Genomic DNA, 24,454 nt, shown 5'->3' on the forward strand with positions numbered 1-24,454 from the left:
GCCCCCGCCGGCAGGGAGCCCGCCCGCACCGGCACCGGCAGGCAGCGGGAGGCGCCGGGCCTGGTCACCGGCGGGCCCTGGGAGCTGCCCGGTGGCACGGCGACAGGAGGGAGCGAGCCGCCTGAGGGAGCCAGGACGGCGCGGCTGTTGCCTTAGCTCTTCCTTCTGCTCAAACACACCTCACAGAGCACGGTGAGAGGAGATTTCTGGACGCCGATAAAAATAACAAGTGTTTCCCAGCTTACATCCGTCAGCCGCTTCCCTTTTCACACACTTAACAAAACGTAAGAGTGTTCCTTACCCGGCCGCTCATGGTTCGTGACATTTTGAGGAAAAAGTGGAAGCTGCATAAATAACGTTCTAGACCCCGCTAACCGCTCTGTCGGAAGGAAGCATTAACAACCTTAACCTCAGAGAAATGATTTATTTATTTTTTTATAGGTAATGTACGTCATAGCGATGTCAGTATTTTGTTTTCGAAGTTCAACAGTCATAACCACAGAGCAGAAAGCAGAGTAATGCCAGGGAACGTCCCCTTGGGTTACCTGGTCCTGAAGTTACCGGAGACTTCAGGAGCTGAGGCACGTATCCGTAAAACCAAGCACGACAAAGCTGGCTGGCTTTTATCTCCACCTTGAGAAGAGGCCGTGGTGCTCAGTCGGAAATGAGGGAGGTTCCTTGCAACGCAGTACACGTTATAGAGCCGTTCGGTATTTCCATTATAAGCACCTGTTTTAAAAGTGAACTATTTGTCCAGCAAGGTTTATTGGTGTGCATCGTAACTATTTCCATACAAAGATGTCATTCTTCCAAGCAGCAAAAATGTTATTTCAGTTTCAGGGAAAAAAACAAAAACAACTTACCAGCTTACAGGAACACATGAAAAAGGCTCAGGTGTGTTCTGCTAAGTAGTATTCGATCCCTCCACCATAAAGGGAGTACTTGGCAAAATGTGATATGGACCAAATAAAAAAAAAATCAATGCCAAAATCTCATGGAAATGGGATTAAGGAGTCCGGAACAGCTGTAGAAAACCAGAAGACTAATTGAAAAAGTCAATGTTCATTTTTTCTATGTTCGAAAAGTAGAGTTATCGTGTCCATCATCTGCAATATCACCCACAGCCTTCCACACACTGATGCTCACAGCAGTCCCTACAACACGTTTAGCCACCCCACACACTTTTCACTTCACTACACTTTAAAAAGTCATGCAGTAGGTCTCACAGCAAGATGCACTTAAAGCAAGCAACAGATGCTGCCCACTGAGGTTCATTGGAATGTGGATGGAGAACACGCACCCAAATTCACATTGAATTTTTCACTCAGCCTTGAAAGCAGCCATGTGATCTGGAGGCAATATGCCGCTCCGTCTCTTGCAAAATCTTGCTGAAGGACGACTTCGGACTTCCAGAGGAATACTGTCATTTATACCATAGTGAATATCAGTTTAATCCAAAGATGTTATTAAGGGTTTTCAGCAGCCAAGGCAGTACATTAATTACATTACTAACATAAGGAAAGTACAGCCCACACTGAGAAGGAAGAAATGAAAAGTCAGCTGTGTGGTTAATTGTAATTAAGATGACAACACAATGATATTCCAGTTAAATACGTATACCAAATATCATACACCTGAGGGAAGATTATCCAAACGATACTCAGGGGAAAAAAAAAAAAAAGAAAGAAAGGAATGAGCAGCTGGTATGGGAGGAAAAAAAACCTAGAGGGTAAAGCTCTGCAGCAAACCAGACTCGAGTTGCAGTGCAGTGTAGTTGGAGAACACAAACATGATCTGCTCAGCAGATGTAGGAACAGCGTGCCCTAAAGAACCAGGAGAACAGTTCATCTCATTAAAACTAACCAAACCGCCTGGTGCAGCTTATGCGAAGATCACATCATGTAAATGGTTTAAAAGCTCTGGGGAAAAGTTCCTCGGGAATGTCAACTACGAAAGGAAATCGAGTGACAGAGGAAAGCACAGAAGTGAGACTGAGCTATGCAAGAGTGGTTCTATCCCTGCCTTTTTTTTTGAAGAAGTTATTCAACATTTTACTGTAAAACCCTGAAATAAAACAAGTCAGATAGGTCCTCCTGGATACGGCAGCTTGCTCCAAAGATGAACTAAGCAAACAATCCTCACAGCTGAGATCACCGGTACAGATACCTGGAGATCACGGGTCCTCTGACAGGCTATTTCAGTGAGCTGGAAACGCAGAAGGCTGAGGTAATGCATTTAGTTTGAGGTGATAAACCACCACCTGCAACATAAGGGATAACCAAGCATCAACTACCAGCATTTTGCTGAAAGTCTGTCACTTCAGCTGCAGCTGAAACAGAGCAACCACCCCTGGCTCCTTTCAGCGCAAACAGACCTCCAGCACAAAGAAAAACAGGCTTCTAAAGGCAACACAGAACGAAGTATGTTTGTGTTGCAGCGAAAGCTTGGGCTCATTGGTCTCAGGCTTACAGGAAGGTCCAGGAAATGCCAACAAGCAGTTTTTCCCAGGGTCACCAGACCGACATCAGTGGTTGTTCGGGGTAGGAAGAACAGAGCGAGCAGATGGGCCCAACAGAAGTTTTTCAGGTGGAGGAAGGGCAGCAGACAGCACAACCAACCCTGAGCTGCTACACATTTCACTGACCCAGCTTTTTTTCCTGTGAAAGATGTATCCAGTCCAGCTTTGTGCTCTCTCCTCCCCACCAAGAAACCTTAAAGTGACTTACGGGAAGCTCATTTCCCAAAGATTTTTCTTACTTCTGGCAAAACCGTCTCCAGCCACAGCAAGACGAGCCCAGCAGAGGGCACAGCTAGAGAGATGAGACAAATTCATTAAATGGATTTGCAGCGGGTAAGAGAGAACAGACTACTTTCCCAGGATCTTTGCTGGAGGACCTTATGAAAAGCAGAGGCAGGAATCCCCTAATGACCTTGCCAACCGGTTGGCAAACTAGTTTGAGTCAAAAGTCCCTCAGCAGCTGCTCCACCGTTAAATGCACTGATCTGCCAGTTCGGAGGCAGCGCAGGTGTTGTACACTCGGGTTGTTTCTCAAATATCTGACCGACTTGCGAGAAATGAGCAACAGAGTGCGAACTGCTCGTCTCTCGAGGCACGCACACGCAGCGCAGCCAGGCTGACAGCAGGAGGGGAGCACACGGCGTTATACCTTACTTAGGAATGCTCACACGCTGTGTGAGCGGTGCGATAATTAAATTGTTAGTCACATTGACAAGTGGGTGGAAGAGGCTGGGTACGTCTGATGCCATTTGCTACAGGCAGTTACAGATTTACCAGCGATGCATCTGTCACACACAAGGATGGGCTCAGACCCAAGTATTTGTAACAGATCAAATTTTGCCCGTTTCCCAGAAGTAAAATGGAACGAACACAGCAGCTCCACATCCGCAGCTCAGCTCAGACCCACCTCCAACCTACCGCATGAAAACAGCTGTACGATTTCACATGCTCAAGTATTCATCCATGCAAGAACTTGCAGACACTGATCCTTATCCAAAGATCTGGGAATTCCCGCTCTCCAAACTCTCCCCGATAACACTAACTAGTTATGAAGCTCTCGCACGGCCTCAGCTCTGCTATGTGCCATCTCACTTGGTCCCTGCTTGACACAAGGATCACAGGCTCAGCAGAGATTTGGCAGCAGCAGTAGGTAAATAGCAAATCACTCCCTTCACTGAGCATCTGTGACTCGCAAAGGACAAACTCATCTTTGTGACAATTTAAATCTTCTTCTAAAGCACGAAACTGAAAGTAATTTGATTTGTCTTAATGAAGTAAATTCTCCCTGGGAGCTGGCAGTGAAAAAAAAAAATAATCAAACCTTCTGCTTTATAGCAACAGCACTATTTCACTATTGCCAAGCACAAGACAAATTGGTAGTCTCAAGACCCCTCAATGTAAAGATGATTAGGAAGAGTGGAAGGGAAAAAAAATAAAAAAGGAAACAAATGCTAACTTCTAGTAAAGATGTTTTTTGGAATGACCATCACTGGCTGTGTCAACCCCACAAAGAGAACAAAGAGGACAAGACTCACACAACTGAGGTGGGTTGTTTTTCCCCAAAGCAATTTTATTTGAGAAAATGGACAAAATCCCCCAAGCAGTCATTACAGAGAAATCCATTAGTCCCCCACATCTGTTCCCCAGTACCCACACCGGTACGGTGAGGACCAAGGCGCAACACCAGAACGATGATACTGTAACAGTCACCTGGAGAACGTAAGGCCTCACCACCATTTTTGAGATAACGGTGTCTTCATACTCCAAGAAGGACGGGGAGAAGATAATCACGACAGACAAGATGGGGAAGGCCCCTTTCTTGTACTGTCTTTTCAATTCATATAAAAACAAAAGCAAAAACCTTAACAGATCTACAGGCTTCAAACTGTAGGACCTAAAGCTACCTTCAAATGACTTCTGTAATTCAGTCCTGTGGCATCACTGCTGTTCTGCAGCGTTAACAGCTTTCAAAAATGTACAAGGATCAAGGGAGAGGAGTGGATCTGGATTCTTAATATGGCTTTATTAAAAAAAAAAAAAAAAAGAAAAAGCAGTATAAGCACTTGCCAGTGAAACTAACAACCTCAGGACCTTGGTGATGGCAAAGGAGCAACAAAACACTAACGTTTTTCGATGACAGTAAGTCATCTTTTCACCCTCTCCCATAGCCTCACCCTGGCCAACCATTTTCCCCCTGGCAATAGATCAGATTCAGGCTGTCAATTATTAACGCATGCTTTTTTTTTTTTTTCCAAATGGTAGGCTGGACCCAGGGCCATGATAACCTGTTCCCTAGCCAGAAGGGTCTAGGCACGTGAGACCAGAACGCTGTGCTGCTGAACCGTTTGCTCTGAAGGAATGCAGAGGAGGTGAAAGAATTTTAATCACTGCCTAAAAACTGCAGTAAGTAAGTTCAGAAGTTAACCTGCCTGTTTTTCCCCAGCCTGGCTTATTCATTGTAATTCCATCTGGACTGCTGAGGAACCGTGAGGCTGCTTGCTCTCTCTGCGGTACCGCACAGAAGAACAATTCTGTTGAGGGCACAGTTCCGACCCCCTTCAGATGTAGCATTAGCCTATTCCAACCCTGTACTGCTTTTCAAGATCATCCGTGTTCTTCCAACAACTCCTCTGCCATCCTTCAAAGCACCCCTTGCATCCTCAGACCTCAAAGCAGGGTACAGGCCTTCATGCTTCACATTAACAGCAGCTCACCTTGCTTTGAGGTCTCAGGAAATGAGATTCAGCCAGCTGCCTGCTGAATAAACGTTACACTATTAGCTGAAAAAAGTCTCCTGCTCAATTTAAGATCAAGTTCCCTAGCATAACCCGTTCCTATTTGCTCTGTGACTGTATCTGACTGAGGCCTTCTCTCTGCACGAAAGGTCGCCACTGACTACGGCTTTCAGGAAAATTGCTGCATCATTTCAGGACCAGAGAGGCAAATCCAAGACAAACACCTGGAGTAAGGGCAGGACCACGGCTGGACAGCCTATCTGAGCAGAGCAGGGGTCTCCTTTCCAAGCTCAAGCACGTTACAAAGCCCTCCTTCCAAGGCTCCCCTTCCTCCAGGCCGAACCATCGTATGCTCAAGTGCCTTGACCCATCAGCTCCCACAGGGAGAAACACCAAGGTCCACGACAGGGACCAAACCTCAGATCCCCCTCTCCTCAGGCTTTTCTGGAATGGTAAATCCTATTTCTTTGCCCTCACCTTCGTTTGCATGAGGCCTAGATCCCAGCTGGTCAGAACAGGGAATCCCCCACTCTGCCCCGGTGCTGGCTGCATGGCACCTACAGAGCTCAGCAGGACCAAGTGGCTCAGAGGAACACCACAGTCACAGACAGATGGGAGACATCAAGATTACAAAAGGAGAACAGACAGCGCAAAAAGCTCGCTGCAGCTGTCATGGAAACATTTTTTATTTAATCACTGCCCCAGGAATCCCCAAACCCATCACAAGCTGCCCCACCCTCAACATCCAACAGGATTTCTCAAGTCCCCGGTTGCCTCCAACTTTTATGCTCCCCTCCCCCTTCGGGGTCCAAGTTCCTGCAGAAAAGCTCCAGTCAGTGGGTATCATCTGTGAGATGGCTCCGGGGGGCCACGGCTGGTCCCAGTGGTGTCCAGCTGGGTCTGAGAGGAGGGGGAGGAGGACCTGTTCCTTTACTCAATCAGTTTCTTGGCCTTGAAGAAGCGACGCAGGTAGAAAACCTGCCAGGTGGCCAGTCCGATGAGACAGCACATGGAGAAAATGCTGAAGTACAGAACCCGGGTGTTTGTCGATTCTGAAAGAGACAACAAACCATTGCTTGGTAGTGTGACATAACAGGAAGCTCCTTAAAATCCTGGGAGCCTCGCCCTCCTCTCTCCCCACCCCTGCGAAACGTCAAAGGCAAGATGTCAAACACCATGAAGGCAAGGGCACCCAAGCACCAGCAGTACTTGAGAATAAACGCAGAGGGAACAAGGTGAAACTTTGGTTAATGGACGACATGAAATGGTAAGATTAATTCTCATTAGGAATGGAGACAGGAAGAAATGGTTTCTAGAAATGGGAAACAAGACTCTCTTACCATTCGTGTCCCTCATCTCTTCCTCTCGTTTCTTCATATAGGCAAAGTCATTCACAATAGACTCTGAGAGATCTTCCAGCCGCCTCAGTTCTACCTCCAGGGGCTTCAACTTCTCCACTTTAGCAATCTACAAAACAGGAGAGTCAGGCAGTCACTGAACCAAAACCAAAAGCTCCTACACGGGCTTTTACTGCCAGCTTGAACCACTCCTTCTCACACACTCCAGATCTGGGGCATCCTTCCCCCTCGGGAAACACCTCTACGAGCCAGAAACTCCCATTGCATAAAACACTATCGCTTCTCCCACCTGTTTGCTGAAGCACACTTAGGTCTACCCCTCCTACTCAACAGAGGAGCTCAGTATGCATACACGCACATTTCTTCCGTATTCGGCCTAACGTTAGCTTGCTCACAGTTGGCTTCTGACGAGTGGGTAGAGGAGCTTGCCACGTGGCTACACCTCCAGTGAACAGAAGTCACAGCCCAAGAGAAAGCGATTTTAACCTACATGCGTGTGCTTGTATTGCTCTCTGTGCACACTGGATATTAGCACCGAGACTCACTTGGCTAAACGTTGCCCCAGAAAGTCAGGGCAGCCTGAACCCGACAGCAGCGGTTCGATTACACCCACAGGAGCTCGGGGCTTGTGAACGGAGAAGCTCAAGGCCAGCACATGCTCCTGGCAGGGCTGTGCAGCTCCACAGCGCTGCAGCTGCCTCAAGCCGCCAGATGCCGCTGTTGGAATACCTACGGGATGGGCTCCACTTGAGCCAGTTAGACAAAAATACGCTTCCCTCGTAAAAGCTGGTTTTATAAAGACATCATTTTTCGTGCGGATCAAGCAACCTGCAAGTCATGGACTTGTATATAAAAGAAAAATCTACAAGGAATTCAATTAGAGAGCACACTCCGTAACAGCAACTACTTCAAGTTGAGCGTATAAGCACGTGTCCCTGCCCTGATCCTGACCATAACCTGGCTAAACGTTATGTAAAATCTGTGACAAGGACATTTCTAACTGCATTTCCTGCCACAGCTGCAACGTAGGCTTTGGATAACCCTGGTTCTTGCACAGAATTTGTCACTACCACGACTGACAGGCCGGCCCCCGCCAGGAAGCCAGACTCTGTGTCCTGAGGTAACGCAACGCAGGGAAGACTCGCTACAGAAAACACTGAGCGCTTTCAGCCCAGGCTGGCCGTGGAGCACGGGTCTCCCCACGATGACTCAGAGAGGAGGCCCGGGAGGCATCCCTCAGCTGTCCAGGCCCCTCCGGCAGGCAATAGGTGGCGCTCCCCGAGCGGGCATCCTGCAGCGCTGCTGAGGCTCTCACAGCCAGGACGCCGCTAGCTGAAGGGTCTTCGCATGACACACGTCTCTCGGTAAGCAGCAGGCTCTCGAGCAGTCATCTGAGTGGTTTTATGCTGAGGTGAGCTGTATATTAAATCTGCCAGCACAGCAGTGTCAGTTTGGAGCGCACATGCGAAGAGGGCGTAGGAAATGCGAGGTTAAAACCCTCCCGCTTTCTAGTCAAGAGGCTGCACTGACAAAACTCTGGCCAGGAAGCACATCTGCCAGCAGATCTCTGCTAAAAAAAACCTAGCACCAGCATGAGCGTGCCTATGGCCTGGACTCTGCTGACACAGCTATAGCAGCAGGTCTGTACCAGGGACAAGGGGTCAGGGACCTCTGCTGACAAAACAACCCTGAGCTGACTGGCTCCGTTATCCTCCTGGAGGGCACTTTTCCATATCCACAGGAGGCCTGAAAGGCTCCCCTGGGAAAAACTCTGGCTTTTCTGCTCCGTCCTGCATCCCTTCAGCTGCTTTTAATAGGTGTAGCTAGAAAAACGCGACAGCCAATTTCAGTCCTGCGTGTACTCTCACACACACATCCTGGACTTCTCTCAGCTCGAGTGAAACCAAAGAGCACTGCTGCTCCAAGGCAGTTCGTAAAAAGCCCACTGAGCCTCCGTGGTGGTGGAACACCACGATCCTGGAAGGCAGAAGAACATCCGTACCAAACAAACAGCTGAGACAACAACTTCACTGAGCTTCTCAGGGGCCACTTAAAGGTGCATCAACGCCTAGCTAGCACAGAGAGAGACTGTAGCCAAGAACTGGCAAGGAGTTGCTCATCCGGAAAGGAACTTAGATCTCCAAGCCTTCTTGGTGGCCTCTGAAAAGTCCTTTCATTCCTACTTACTGACTGAAGAAAGGCGTATTTCCCCATCCCAGAGAACTAAGGGCCGTCACTGCCATGCAGCGGGTCAGTAAGATTTTCTAACCTGGATCACTCTCCCAGTTCCTCTGCTCCAAAAACGTCTGCACCTGTGAAAGTTTCTGAAGCCAGACTCAGACATCATCCCTCCTCTCACTGCCCATGTCCACGCACAAGCAGGACAGTGTTACTGCCCCTAATTCAACCCCCTGCATCAACTCTTGTAGGAGTTCAACAAGAACCACCGGGGGGAGGACAAGTCACTGCTGGCTCAGAGGACACAAACAAAAGGTTCAAAAAGGCAGCAATTCCAGGAGGGAAATCTGGCAGCAGCCTTCCCCCTGAGGCTTTACAACAACCTGTCAAGTCCTAAAACACAAGTACTCTGGCAACCTGGGGCAGAGGGTGAAAAAAAGAAAAACCACTACAAAACAGTGTGACTAAACATCAGTAGCAGCTTTACAAGCACTCGGTGGGTTCGAGTCCTTTGCAGACACACTGCTCAACAAGGCTCAACACAGCCTGTCCCTCAGAGGTCCCCACAAGGCAAGGATGCTTGCTGGCAGCGCCAAGATCTCCAACCAGGTGAGACTGCAGGTCTGAATTCTTCCTTTCCTATGTTTGTCCCTGGACCTTCTCCATTGGTAGAGCTACACTGGAGACAAGAGTAACGCGTACTTGTTTTTATTCCAAGACAGGTGTATCAGTACAACCAGCGGGTTGTACCAAGTTGTTCAAAGAGAACCTTTCTGCAGAGGGACAATGCTGCTAGGTAGCTCTATGATAACGTAACTCAGAGTATGCTGCAGGGCTGATTTAAAGAGACGCTGTAAATGCAGTCACCAAACTCCTCCCAGTTACACTCTCAAGGGTCACCACGTGAGATTTCACCATCTTGTAATCCTCCACCAGCTGGTTTAGCCAGAGAGCTGGCCCAACAACTGCTTTGCTCTTCCCCAACCCCAAGCAGTTTTTCTACTCTTCACGTACAGTGACTGTACTGACGTAAGCCATGGGGGAACAGCTAGCGCAAAGTTCAGAAGGATATCAGAACTCCAGCATGCCCATCTGAGAAATTCATTAGTTCTCTAACCGCCACCATACGCGGTCTCCTCTGTTGCCCTTTTCTCCCTAAGGCATCTCCCATGCTGGTTTAAGCAGTGGGCAGAGCAGGAATTTGCAGGAACCTTTCTCCTCTACCAACTCTCAAACTCTGCTGGGGGCTGCTCGACCCCAAATTCTAGCAAGCCAGAAGCACAGCAGCAGCCATCGAAACTCGGCATCCAAAACGGCCAGACTGTCCCAGCCACAAAGCAACTGCTATTCCTCACAGCTGCTCCTGGGTCTAAGAAAGCTGTGTCCTCCCAAGACAGAACGTTCAGGGTTTTATGCCTGTTCCCAATGTCACGCCTTCAAACCAAATACACATTTCACACCAACTACTGTTCTGCCAAATAGCTTTACACTGATGTATTGCCAGTTCTTAGAAGTGCACAAGCACCGTTTCAGGGCTGTCAAGCCAACACATCTTCCAGTGAGGAAGGCAGCAACAGTAACGATGCAACTTGACCTTTAGGAGGATCTGACGTTAACCTAAAACACCCTCAGCTGCTGGGGCACGGGAAACTGCACATCTCGGTATCTTGTTGCTTGTAATACCTATGCCCAGAAGCTGGGTCACGCTGTCCTGGCAAAAATAAAAATTCACACATTAGGCGCCAGTTCCCAGAGCCCAGAACGAATTTCAGTTGATATTTATCTTTTTTCTTTCCTGCCCTAGCAGACAAAGCTTCACTGGAACTGCAAGTTGCAGACAGGCTTTCATCACCGCTGGGAAAAGAGCTTCCCATCATGAGCCCCAGATCTACAAATAGCATCACGTGAGTGCTGGGAAAGGGGAGTCCGAGGCGCAGGCAGCCAGGGGACATACCTCCTCGTAGTTCTTTGCTTCGACTCCATGCTTCATATCCAGAATCACGAGCTGGTCCGGCATCCTCCCTGTTCCTGGAAGCATAATGAAAGGATTCATTGTGCAAAACGTTCAGCCTGCCAGGAAATCACCAGCTCTCTCCAGCGCTGAGGAAGGACTCACAACATCCCTCCCCTCCGTGTCTGCTGCTAAGTGCGGAGGCAGCACAGTCCAGCCTAAAAATACAGAGGCTTCAGAATAAATCCTGGCTGAGGGAGAGCCTCCCAAAGATAATGGGAACAAGCTGTAACCAAAAGTGCTAAGTGTGTGTAGGATGCAAATCACTGTAAAAACTGCAGAGGACCAGAAGATGAACACCAGCTGCTATGAGACAGGCTGGCTAAAGTCACCAGGGGGACAACTCTGCAAACTGGGAAGCCCGTGTTCCTCCCCGCAGGAAGTACACCAACAGCCACCAAGGTTACTGAGGTTGGAAATGATTTTATATTTAGAAAAGAAGAAGGAAAGCTGCTTTAATTGAGGAAGGCGGCATATGGGGACTAGCGATCCTCACATGCTGCAGTATCTGCAGAAACGAAGGCAGCATCTTTACTGAAGTATCTTTTCAGGGAAAGAACTGACCAGACCCACGGGTCCGAGACCCACGTTGCAAATGCAAACCCCGAGATGTCAGGAGGCTTGTTGGGAAGACACCCCGGCACTTCAGAGAACTGCTGTCTGTAGCCACATAAACAGTGAGGGGGATAAGGGTGCAGTCAACAGCACAAGTATCTTTTAAGGCTGTGGCCCCTTGCTGGGGAAGCCTATAGCTAATTACTTTTTTTGTTTGTTTTAACTGCTACAAACTTTCATATGTGAATATGAGAATATTCACAAGAGGAGGAAAAAATGTCTATGCATTTAAGACACTCTAAAGAATGCAGCACATCAGCTGACCTGAGCATCATATTGCACTCTACCACCCACCAAGGAAATCTCTGTACACAACACATTCCCAAACCCCAGCACTTCGGGGCATGCAGTTGTCCCCAGCTAGCTGCCAGCACCGCACAAGGTCTGAATTCACTTACACCACCAACTTCAGAGCTTTTCCTCCAGGAGCGTGTCCAATACTCACACTTAGCCCCAGGTAGCTGCCAGGCGGACATTCCCTCAGTCCACAAGCAGACTCAATACACAGGTTACACAGGGTCACTCCAGTCAGAGTCAGCAACACATTCCAGATCTTCAAGACAACATCCCCAGTTTTTCTCTCTATCCACTGAACAGCTCTTCCAACAGCAGACTGCAATCACCTCCACCTTCTACTGCTGTCAGAGCAAGGAATAATCTACTAACAACATCATCCATATCATCTGCAAACTGTTTCTTAATTCCTGAGGGATACTGCAGCTCAAAATTCTCATTCGGCCACGTAAAAGCCTAATAGATAAATCAGAATCAGGATTTTTTTTTTGTTTTTGTATAAAAGACCAGTTACTGTAAAAATGAACTTAAAACCTAGCACCGTTCTTTAACAGACATGTTGCATACAACCACGCGGTGCTCCTTCCTCCGGCCACAAATTTTGGCCACTTTTGCTGCGTATCAGTATGCCTGGAGACTGGCAGGTAGGGCGATCAACAGTAGCTGCAGAATAAAATGCAAAGCACGCAGTTCAGAGAGGGGCTTTTTTATGTTGTTTAAATTACAGCAACTTGGTTGGACAGCTTGAGCTTCCAGGAAGAGCTGAGAAAGATGAAGAGGACAGTGAAGAGGAGAACAGAACTGGAAGGATTCATTTGTCAGGCTGGAGGGGAGAGCTGCCAAGACAGCAGAAAAACAAGAGCTGCTGGGTGCAAGGGGATGGAAAGCAGACATTCTGCAAGAGGTTAACGTTGTCAGAGACCGCCCTGGAAAACCTCAAGCTGCTCTTCTAGAAGATTACTGAGCCCGAGGCACAAGCAGAAGCTTCCTTTAAGCTCATCAGATCCTCAGTGACTCCTTGCACCTCCTGCAGCTGGGGCTCACCAGAGCAGAGCAGATCAGCAGCAGAGTAAAAAACAAACCAAAAACAGCAGTAAGGCCCAGAGGTCTCTAACTAAGCCATCCAGCTGATAGCTACAACCCCCGGGGTCTTCAAGAGATTATCTCATACAAGTACAGAGCTGTTTCCTGGGAGACTAAAGGAGATCCTAATTTGTAAAGTCAATTTAAAAACAAGGTGGTTGAACTGGACGTCAAATTTTTTCACAGAGGAATGCCAGAAAAAATAAGATATTAAACCCCAACTTGGGAAATGTAGGATTATGGAAGGAGCAGAGAGGTAAAGACGGAGATGGGAGAGGGACTTTTAATCAAATCAGGGAGTGTAGCAATAGGACAAAGGGCAATGGCTTTAAATCAAAAGAGGGTAGATATAGATTAGACATGAGGAAGAAATTCTTTACTCAGAGGGTGGTGAGGCACTGGCACAGGTTGCCCAGAGAAGCTGTGGATGCCCCATCCCTGGAGGTGTTCAAGGCTTTGGGCAACCTGGTTAGTGGCAGGTGTCCCTGCCCATGGCAGGGGGGTTGGAATTAGATGATCTTTAAAGTCCCTTCCAACCCAAACCTTTTTGTGGTTCCATGATTAGGACACAGGAAGAGCCCTACAAAGGGGCGCGCAGGCTATGCTGTTCTTGTCAGAAACTGGCTTATGATGCTAGAGTACGTGCACTTGGGAACAGATCGCTGGTCAGTAAGACAGGATCCTTCCACCCTGGAAGAGGGGAAAAAGCCCATCGTACAAACGTGCACAGCTTCAAGAAGCACTCTAAGAACTCCTTCACTCTCTTAACGTGGACCTTCCACACAGAATCTCCTTCTCACTTCCTCTTCCTCATTTCTGCGGTTAAGGATTGAGAAATCCCAGTCGCTCAGATCTCTCAGGGCCCAACGGCTCTGGGCTTCCTCTACCAACAGTTCTCCTCTTCCAGAGCTCCAACGTCCTCCTTGGCTGCAGCACTACACGTCCTGACCACCTACTTGAGGAAACTACGAAAAAGAAAGGAGAAACGTGGGGAGAAAAGAGAGCTCAGTCAGTTGCCCCATCCCCTTGCTTGCAATAAAGAGGAAACAAGGCACTTCCTTGTGACACGGTTACTTCTTCCACAGCACCTTAACCGAGTCCTGCATTGATCAGGCCTCACGGTGCCACCTCCCTTGCTTCAACATTTCCTTAATATCCAGCACAAGCAGGGGAAATCTGGAGACACCCATCATGCAGTATAAATTGTCAGCAAGGATTATGGGGCCCCTGGGTCAAAAAAGAAACCGGCAGCTTGAAGGACCCTAACGGGAAAGCCTATGGAAGAGGATTCAGCTGCTCAATTGAACAACTCTAGATTTTGGCACTTCAGTCCCCCACTAGTCACTGAGCAGAAGCCGTGCGTACAAGTTTGTTATCCTTGTTGGTACCAAAAGCTCCAGTACAAACTTGCGACACGTCAGGGAAGCCAAGGAGCAAACATTTGATGCAACGAAAAGAGCCACATGGGGCTCTGGCTGGGCAAGAAGCCTCTGGTCACAAGCACTGAAGTAAGAGTCTAGACACAACTAAAGAAAGAAGCCTCTCCCACTTCAGTGCGTGATCCCATGGAAGCTATGAAAGGGTTTGTGGCACTGTCTGGAGACCTCCCAAACACCCAGGTGTGGGACAGTAAATAGCAGCAGCAGCTCTCCCAGATGAGTCACCAGCGCCTGCATGTCTCGATGCGTTAAGGAGCACTGGGAATCCCTACCTTCGCAGTGAAATAAAAGCAGAACCCTCAGCATTTCGGGTCACTGTCTCATCTGTAAAATATGATAGAAGAGGTTTTACATGCCAGATCCCTCCCCAAACCAAGATAGCCTTCTGTTTCTGGAAAGTTCTCTTCAGCTTGCAAATTACCTGCACCTTCTACACGGAGCAACGCAGCAACAGATGCTGCCTTTCAGCAGATACGGGGAACGCTGCTAGCGACTGCTCTTCAGGGTCTTTTCGGATAAGACACGGGAGAGTCAGCTCCAGGGAGCAGAACTCAGTGACTGTGAGAAGACGTGAGCACCTACAAGCTTGCACAGGCTCACCCACACCAAACGAGACTGGAAGCCACGTGCTGGCTGCTTTCGGCACGTTTGTCCCGAGGATGAGCCCAGGCACTCGGAGCAGCACATGCGTCACCTCACAGGAAACGAGCCTCGGCGCTCGTTAGGCAACCATCCCTGCAGCACAAATGCAAGGCTGACGTCCCGCTCATTTCCCCTTCCCTTTACTGACTGCTTAGCAGTTGTGGCTGCAAACCACGGCCACGTTCTCCTCCACACGCTGCTAACCTAACGGGACTGCTGCCAAGCACACGTTCTGCAGAGCACATTCCAGCAAATGGGGAGAGATGGGCAGCGATGGGCAGCAGGGGAGAAAGGCCGGGTCCTGGAAAGGATGGCATCGTGCTCCGTCCTGGCTCAACCGCAGGATGAGGAGCATGAAAAGAGCAAGAGAGGCGTGGTTTGCTCCCTGGTACTGCCATTTGCTGCGACTGTGCTGACCTGTGTAGGAGGAACACGCAATCCCCCTTTCTTAGGCCTCTTTCAGAAGAAACCTGAGCACTCCGTACTGCAGCCACGGGGGAATACTTAACTTCCAAATGCACCACAGCAGATGCTCTGCACCGGTGAGATTGTCCACAAACTCCCGAGAAACAGCTTTAAAAGGCAAAACGTTGGGCAGACTACGCTCAGAACCACTGTCCACGCACCTCTCATGCACACGTCCACACGAATTCATCAGAAGCTAGCGGACCTTCCACTTACCCACGGGAAGCTTGCTCTCAAAGCAGGCCTCAAACATGTCATAGTCTTCAGTGGTGAAGGCAAACTTGCCCTTCGTGGCATCCTCCTTGGCGTACAGGATGTGTCCCGCCGAGTCAGTTATCTGTACGAGAGAGAGGCGGCGAGGGTAAGGAACGCTCACGCTGCTGAGTTCGGGCAGCACGAGAACTGTTAGAGCTCTCCTGGCCTCCCCTCCTGGATCTGCCACATTCTGATTTCTGCAGTTTCTCCTCTTCTTTGCACCTGTACCAACTCCTCCCCTACGGATCCCCGCCGAGCTGACAAAGTCAGAGTGCCTCTCCGTAACTACTGACACTTAAACAAATAAACAAAACAAATAGAGAAAAAGAAACAAAACCAAAAAAAAAATGAAAACCAACCCAAAACCGAAAACCACGACGATTTCTCTTCCTCCTATAACCTCTGAATACAGGCTACATTTAGGAACCCTAGCTATGCCAAACTGCCATTCGTTGCCTCCTTTTTGCAAGCAAAATTCAGAAATTCCCATAGCAGCAGACGCAGGGAAGCCTTACGGGACAAAAAAGGCTCATTCCCCAGAAGACGACACGAAGAAGGGTGTATCTGTTACTGCAGAAACGAACTATCAGCGTGGCCCCAAGTTACACAAGGTCTGGGTGCCAAGATCCATAGAAGCAGCCACTTCAGAGGACAACTCAGACTACACAGACAGAATAATGACTGCTTTGCACTACGTCTCTGAAATTACTAAGAATAGGTAAAAACTGTACGAGGTCTACAAAAATGCTTCACCCAAGAGTAAAAAAAGGACACACGTTCCGTGGCACGGACTGAGACAATTACTGTGCTCAATTAAAAGGTCCAGCCGCTCGAAATACACTGACCGACGAGCTGGGTGAAAAAATGCAGGCACTGCCATACTGCATGAAAGGCAACAGCCTGCCTTCCTCCGCATTGTTTCCCAGTTTCCCTCAGCAGGTATGCCTGAAGAGCTTGGGAATCATCTCAAAGATACAGAAGACAGAGGTGCACAAAACATTTTGTGGTACAGAACAGATAAATCAGACATTCTCCTTCACTCCATCTTACAACAGAAAAACAACTGTGCAATCTACAACCTTGTTTCCCTGTAAAAGAGCCATATGGAAAGACTAGGTACCCTAAATGATTTTAGGGAAACACTCCTTTACTTATTTCAACACCTAATTAACTCCCTTCCACATGACAGCACCGAGACCATCCACTTGCTCGTATTTGGAGCAGATACAGACTTTTGCATGGATATCGAGAGTTGCTACACTAGGCAGGAAAAATAATAAAGGGTATAAATCCTGCAGCCTTAGGGCACAAGGAACAAACTTCCTCTGCATACCGATTACTCCATAACTGTCCGTTACAGGACCTGCAGTCGCTGCCCCGGCGCCATACGGCATTTGGTTGCACCTGAGAACACCACGGAGCCTCCGCTGCAGCTCCCTCCCAGAGCTCCACCTGCGTCCGAGCCGCGCACAAATGGGAGCGCGCCACGCAGCCGGGCACAGGCTGCCGGCACCTGGCCGCGCCAACACGGCACGCATTCTGTCACCACGTGCTGCCGGTTAGCCAGGACGCCTGCCCGACTGCACATCTGGGCCGGCACTGGGCTCTCAGCGCCAAGCTGTGGCGACAAGAACATGGCAAAGAAAGCCCTCAAATGCCCCCGTTGTTTTCAGCATTATTCCCTCAGGGCTTTCTAGAGAGCAGAGCTAATCTTTAGCTAGAGGATATTGCGCTGCTTGATCTGGTTTTGTCCTTTACAGTTCCAACAGCCTGCTCTCAATCGGGATTTGAGACGGCAAAAGCCGCGCTCTGCTCCCACCAGCACCGAGCGCCGTTACCCGAATCAGCCAAGTTCAGCTGGGCGTGCGGGGGTGGGAGAAGCTGCTAAAAGCCCAGCCAGAACACTTTGCGGGGGAGAAGCTGACCTGAAAGGGATTTTTCATGATATTCAAACGTTATTTACAGTAACACGGTCCTCCACAGACAGGGCATTGTTCGCCCCTGACAAAGAGCCCAGCAATTCCCCAGCCCGCCAGGCCCAACAATGGCACAGCCGCACGTGACCGGGCCCGGTGGGGACGTCATCCGCCCCGAAGGCTCCCTCCTGCAGCCAGCTGGCAGAGCGCGCGGATTCCTCGGAACAGAGGGTGCCACTGTTGGTGTTGGAGCACCACAAACGCGGAGCTCAGCTCGCGGACAGGAGCCGCGCTGAGCGCAGCCAGAATTAACCACCAGCCTCCCACGTTCGGCTGGCCCCATCCTGGGGACCGGAGCAGGCCAGCCAGTGCGGAAGGAGCGAGGCCGCTGCAGGCTGATGTCCAGAGCTACATCTTCCCACAGCAGCTGGGACACAAGGAGAAAGAAGCGTGCACCTAGCCCAGGTGCTGCTGCACTCACAGCAGGCCCAGCGCGTTGGGTGGCCGTACCTGAACAGGAAGATAGGAACCAAGAATGGCATAGGGCGTTATTTGTCCTTTGTAGGCTTTGAGAGTAGCATAGGACATTCACTTAATGACTTTTACATTAAATTGATTTTATAGTTCCAGTAAAATGGAGCACCCATGAGTGTTCTTATTTGGGTATCTGCCTCAGCAGCAAAGCCAGAGCGAGACCAAAGTGTTCACCGCCTCCCTAGGCAAGGCCTCTGTAACGAGGGGCAGTTTTGGAAGAGACTGCGGGGTCAGAGCGGGCACCCAGCGGACCAGGACGCTTGGTAAGGGACAGACAGGGGCATGTGTTCAACCTGAAGTACACGTGCCTTACCAGGCGAAGATTTTCGAGCACGTAAGCTGTGTGAATCTGCCCGTCCACAGACGAGTTCCCTTTTACAGACGACGCAACAAATTAAGAAAAATAAATGAACTAAAAGCACGACCCCAGAAACGGCCCCGTCCCGCCACAACCGGGGACGGCCGCCGCAGGGCCTCCACGTGCCCGGCTGCGGGACGCCGAGCGGCGGCCCCATTTCCGAGCGCCCCCCTCCCGCCGCCGCGTGCGGGAGCAGCGGGCAGCACCTGCACACCCGCTCCGCGCTGCCCGGGCCCCGCCGCCCCCCGGCCCCGGCCCCGGCCCCCTGCCCCCAAACCGGGCCGGGCCCCGCCGCCCCCCGGCCCCGCCCCGGCCCCGCCCCGCGCCACGTCCGGGCCGAGCAGGGGCATGGGCAGGCCCCGGGGCAGGCCCCGTGCCGGCCCCGTCCCGCCGCTCCCGGTCGCACCTTGAGGTTGGCGGAGGGCCCGGTGGAGGAGCCCGGCGGGGCGCCGATCTCGTACTCGCCGGTGACCAGCGTGTCGCGGTGGATCTCCTCCCGCAGGCACTTGCGCGCCTTGCCGGGCAGCTGGAAGGAGATGGGCCGCGCCGGGCCGGCCAGCAGCAGCAGCGCCAGCAGCGGGGCCAGCCGGGGAACGGGCACGGCACCGGCGCCGGGCCCGGGGCGGGGGCGGCCGGGCGGCGGCAGCGGCATGGCGGCGGCTCGGGCTGCGACGGGGCCGGCCTCCGCCCCCGCTCCGCCCCACGTGACCGCCGCCGCCTGCGTCACGCCGCGGGAGCGCGCGGCGCCGTGCGGGTGCCCGCCGGGCCGTTGGCGTTCGGGTCGGGCCCGCGCGGCGCCGGTGGGCGGGGCCTGCCCTGAGGGGGCCGGGGGGGGCGCGGGCAGCGGGGGCTCCCCGTCACCCCTCGGCCGTGCCCGGGGCGTTACCGGGAAATTAAAACACGAAGGCGCGCACCAGTCGTGCACGCAGCCTGAACTCACAGACTCCCAGAGCTCTCCCCGTAGCCGGGAGCCTCCCAAGCCCTGCCCTGGAAGACGCGCTTGTTTCCTACCTACACATACATTTTTGAATTCCTGAGTAATTCCGCCCTGTCATCTTCAGCCGAGAGGGCTGTTCTGGCAGATGTCTCGCTCCTTTGGATCAGCGCCGTGCGAATACCGTATGATAGCGGCAGAGGCATGCGGGTGTTTTTGACAACAAATAAAATTCTGATGTTTCTGAAGAGGCATTTTTTCCCCTCCCTCTCCAGCATGTGCTCAGACCTACGTTTTTTTTAATATGTTTTGGTCACGCATACTTCGAGTATTTTACTTTTAGGTAAATAATAATAATAATATAGCCACAATAACCACACCGCAGCCGTACCGGCTCTTGGTGGTCGCTCCCCCCGACCCCTCAGGCCCGGCTTCCCCCGTTCCCTGCCTGCCCCTTGGCTGCTGGCACCTCGCCTCCCACGGGGCAGCGCCCGGGGGAAAACGTGCGAGTTGTGGCAGAAGCAGGCGGCTAAGGGCACGCTGGAGAACGGCGAGTTTTTGGCTGCGATCCTTCAGTCACGTCCTCTCTGTATTCCTTTGGCCTCCGCTGTGCTCTCCAGTATTAGCTGGCTTGACGCAGGGGGAAAGGCGGGAGGAAAATTTCCCAAACGCGTGGTTGTGATTAACACAGCTCCTGGGATTGTCTGCAAATGTTTGGGTGTGTTGAGATATACGGAAATGTGGGAAGAAAGAAATGAATAGTAACGTTGCTAGAAAATTATATAATAATAAAAAGCTCTTTTATTTCTATTAACTGGAGTTTAAAAAATAAAAATAAACCATTGTGTTGCTTCTATTTCCTAAACGTCATTGTTCCTCTCTCTAGGCAAACCGTGTATTTAGCAACAAGCAGTAATCAGGAATCACGACAAACCTCAGTCTTAAGAGCCTGAAAACCAGCAGACTTCACGCCTCGATTGAGATAGGCCAAGCCTTTACCACCGTATTTTAAAGAATACCTCTGCTCTTTTACGTCCGTATGCTCATATTTACTGAGGCAATATGATGAAGCCCTCCACATGAAGGAATGGAAACTAAGCCCAGCTGTACAGTGATAGAGCAACCTCTTCTTTGAGGGAAACAAACAGAACCCTCAGGAATAAAAACCTCCCGCCACTAGACCCTTGTCCTTCATTTAAACACTATTTTAGGGAAACACAATTTTTCTTATCATAATGCATGTCTTTTAAATGAAAGTCAACTGTGCTCAAATATTCAGTCAATTACTTTATTTTTAACTCCAATTTATTGTTTGAAATGGGATTTCTGGTTACTTGCTGCACATTTCAATACAATTTATTTATTTATTTATTTATTTATTTATTCTAATGAGTTCACAAACTTTTCCCTACTTGGACAATCAAATTAATTTGAAGCTCAACCCTAATAAAATAAATGCTTAGCTGTTTCTGCAGTATGTCAAAGTATATTTGCACAATGAAAACATTCTTTCCGTTGCAGCACTTAAAGCAGAAATAGATACTATTTCACAAGCTTTAAGAAACATAGATTACTAGAATCTGAAGATATGAAATGTTGTAATGTTCTGCCACAAAATTCCTGATGCAACATGCACAACACAACAAATTCCTCCATGCAGAACATTCCTCATACCAATGATATGTGCCCGGTCTTCCAGCAAGTTTAAAACATTCAATAATGCCTTATTTTCTGGGGCAAATATTGGAGAAAATGGCTTATTCATGCAAAGGCAACCTCATTTTCTAAAATCAAAGTGTGAGGTCAACTATTGACGAGCAAATATATAACTAAATACGATCCCTTCCAATTGTGTCCATTTTGTCATGGTACATTTTTAGATAAGAGTTGCATTTATGACCAACAAATGGGTCATTGAGTTTCTGTTTAAATTTCTCATGTAATGAATGCATTATGCTTTAAACCACAGCACACACACTCAGTTCTAATTATAAAATATTATCATACATGCTTTAGTGCTTTAGCGTGTTGTGAAAGAAAGTAGCACTGAACCGCTGAAAGTCTCTTTACAATCCCCACCTCTTCACTCTTTAAAGTGCTTAAAATGCAATGGGGCAATCTTCGTTTCATGTGCAAAGTAACTTATAGCAGATGGAAAGCAGTTTGAGATCCTTTCAGCTGCAGGTTTAGAAATAACAGTCTTGCAGGGACATGCCTTTACATTTCCACATATTCAAGGCTGGCAAGATGAAATACTTCCTGCAATTCTGAAACACTTAACAGATGAGAAGAAGAGATTGATAACTTGTTACACAACTTTCAAGATGAAACGATGACCTATTTTAGTGTAATTTGCTGTCTTACACATTGTGTGAGCTTGGCAATTAGGTAAAAGCAGGTATCCTTTCTCTCTACCATTAATCTGTAGACAAATGGGTGTGTCCCCAAAGTAAATATTGCCTTTTCATCTGCCTATACATAGTCAAAATTTAAACCACTTTGTTCTCATATGCTTTTTGTATTTTCAAATATCCCTAATACAGTTTCATTGCTGTCTGGAACATAATGAAGAAAGCAACGAATTGTTTAGCTTTCAACCCTTCAGTCACAAAGAAGCTTTGGAAAACTTGGTATTTCTGTAGTTTGAGGCAGCAATGGTCACTGAAAAAAAAAAAAAAGCCATTCCCACAAATTTCATTATTGTTTTCTCAACTGAAGAAGTTCACAGACTGTTGGCAATAATCAATTTTTGCTGTAACAAAATATTTCTTTTATCCACGGTGAATCGCAGAAAACAACACTAATTGTCTGTCTCCATGAAACAATGTATACGAATGTGTGAGAATGTGGTAATTAGACTTTTTTTTCCCTCTTTCTGCGTCAGCTGCGTTGGCATTTCAGCATTTTCTTGTTTTTAACAATAAAAAGTTAAAACAATTTGTCGTTCTTAAAAACTATTCCAGAATTACTTTTATGCTCTAATCCGTTTGCATTCTGCCTTGCACCTGGCAACCTACTGCAAGCTACTGAGAAACTTCTGTAAAAACTGTATAAGTTTTACGATCCAATTTTCTAGTTTTACTAACCATGCAGAATTATTCAGCCACTTCTGGAAAGCACAAGGCCTCTTATTTTAAGGGTCCGTATGTGAACTCACTGCCAAGATATAGCCATCACAGTTACCATCACGGTCACAAGCCAGAGTGGGACATAATTCAATCAACTAAAAATAAAGCAGTAGCTGAACAGCCGTAAATTAGCATTGCTCTGCTCTGCCTCCTGTATAATCTGTCCTAGAGACCCCAGATATGGTGTCCTGGTCATACAGCTAAATAAATCACATTTTGATAAGAGGCATGGGACAAAATAACCTTCAGACATCAAGAGAGGCAGCATATATGGCAATTCTGACCGCATTTTGTTTGAGGAGACGAGCTGTTGTTACCATATATTTACACGCATCTGTTTCCATTTCACCGAGTTTTGCCTGAAATCAAATATTTGGGACTTAATCTCAAACACGAGCTCATTTAGGGAAATGAAACATCCTTCATCAAAGATAGCACAGATCCAATCACACACGAGCCGCTTTGAGGAAGCGAGGACTCAGAACACTTCTCCCATCTGCTCCCAGCCCTCAGCAGCAGCCGCAGCGTGGCCTGCGGGGCTCCTTCCCAGCTTTTTGAGGAAACCTTCCCCTTCACTTCCTGGGAACTTTCACCTACTGCCCTTCTGAAGTTCAAGGCGAGCCTGTTCCTCTTTCCATTTCCAGAGCCCAGTTTCTCCAGTTACCTCAGCGGCGTGTAACACGGGAGCTTGCCAGCCGGCGGAGCCCGGTGGCCGTTTCTGCTGGCTGCCGGCTGCGTCGGGATTAACTTGTCCTGCGAACTCCGATGGAAAATCCACCTGGAAACTTCCACTCTCTCCCAGCCTGGCACTGCCCTCCTCTAACCTCTGCAACGAGCGTGCTACTGCTCGGGGAGGGCTTGAAGTTTCAAGAATCTCCACAAAACATTGCATGCAAGTTTGTTACCTAAGCCACAAGTCTGAAAAAAACAGAGGCTTGGGGTACCGCCATGTTTTAACAGGCAAACTCTCCAACGTTATGTCATGCCATTATTTTTATTCCAGTTATGAAACTCGGTGCAGTCTCAGGGCAACATAAAAGAAAACATTTAAAGTTTTGGGGCATGACTTTCCGGTTACTTTTTCAGAAAAGTCTAGAGCTGAGATTCATCTGATCAAATGTACACCTCTGCAGCTGACGGGGCCTGGGGCTGCAGCCCCTTTCCAAGAGATGGAAGGAAAGAGATTGGTCTAGGGAAGTTGTCTCACCCTGTATTAGGCTTCTAAAACTTGTGGGGTAAATCCCATCCAGCTTTCTTGAAACTGAATTTATGCTGAAAACACGGTTTAATCAGCAGTTATATTGCATGCTGCTGCTCTGCACAAGTCTTAACAGTCTCTTCACCCATGAAACAAATGAGGGAAATAAAGAGATAAAGCAAACATGTAATGAATAGCACCTTAAATAAGAGGTGGTTGGCCATGCTAGGTTTTTTAATATCGTTGAATTCTTGACTTAAATGCCTTATGGTCTACTTCTCCAAAGTCTGTGAAGGTATTTCCTTAAGTCGGTTTGAGCTTTTCCTACCTGAATGCTTATCTGTCACAAAACTTAGCCCTCAATTTGTTCCCGAAGGGAACGTAGCCGAAACTGCTCTGAAGGAAGATGTCTGCCCAAGGTGTGGGGAGACAGCAACCGAGAGAAATTCCTGAGCAGGTATGAGGAAGGGCTCATGTAGGAGTGTGTTTAAAAGTAGCTCTTCCCAAATGATCCCCAATTAAGACCAGTTGTGACTTGAGTAGCGTTTTTAAAAGAACAGTTCTGAAGTAATGTGAAAATAGCTAGGAATTTAAAAAAAAATCTTGTGTAGGTTTTGCACGCGATGGCAGTAAGTCTTTACTGTGTAGGAGCGTAGGAAGCTTGAAGTCTTTATATTATTCTACTATGGTGACGATTAAATGTCAAAAAGGTTTGTTACTAGAAGCTGTAGTTCTTCAAGTGCTGATTTTAATGACTCTTCTCAGCTACGTAACGTTTGTATCTGCCTGTTCT

The 24,454-nt window shown here is 48.8% G+C and overlaps 1 protein-coding gene and 1 long non-coding RNA gene across 2 annotated transcripts; one reads left to right on the forward strand and one right to left on the reverse strand.

Moving 5' to 3' along the window:
* The first annotated feature begins 29 nt into the window (after positions 1–29).
* On the forward strand, positions 30–4,568 carry LOC136790945 (uncharacterized). The gene is made up of 2 exons (XR_010831878.1): positions 30–192; positions 442–4,568. It is a non-coding gene; the product is annotated as an uncharacterized lncRNA (long non-coding RNA).
* Positions 4,059–19,101, reverse strand: TMED10 (transmembrane p24 trafficking protein 10). The gene is made up of 5 exons (XM_066998121.1): positions 18,808–19,101; positions 15,555–15,675; positions 10,744–10,817; positions 6,594–6,720; positions 4,059–6,305 (listed from the first exon to the last, which is right to left on the reverse strand). Exons 1-5 carry the CDS (start codon positions 19,051–19,053, stop codon positions 6,184–6,186), a joined length of 690 nt encoding a protein of 229 aa, XP_066854222.1. The 5' UTR covers positions 19,054–19,101; the 3' UTR covers positions 4,059–6,183.
* Positions 19,102–24,454: the final 5,353 nt, after the last annotated feature.

Source organism: Anser cygnoides, chromosome 5 (genome assembly GCF_040182565.1).
Source record: "Anser cygnoides isolate HZ-2024a breed goose chromosome 5, Taihu_goose_T2T_genome, whole genome shotgun sequence".
Lineage (NCBI taxonomy): Eukaryota > Metazoa > Chordata > Aves > Anseriformes > Anatidae > Anser > Anser cygnoides.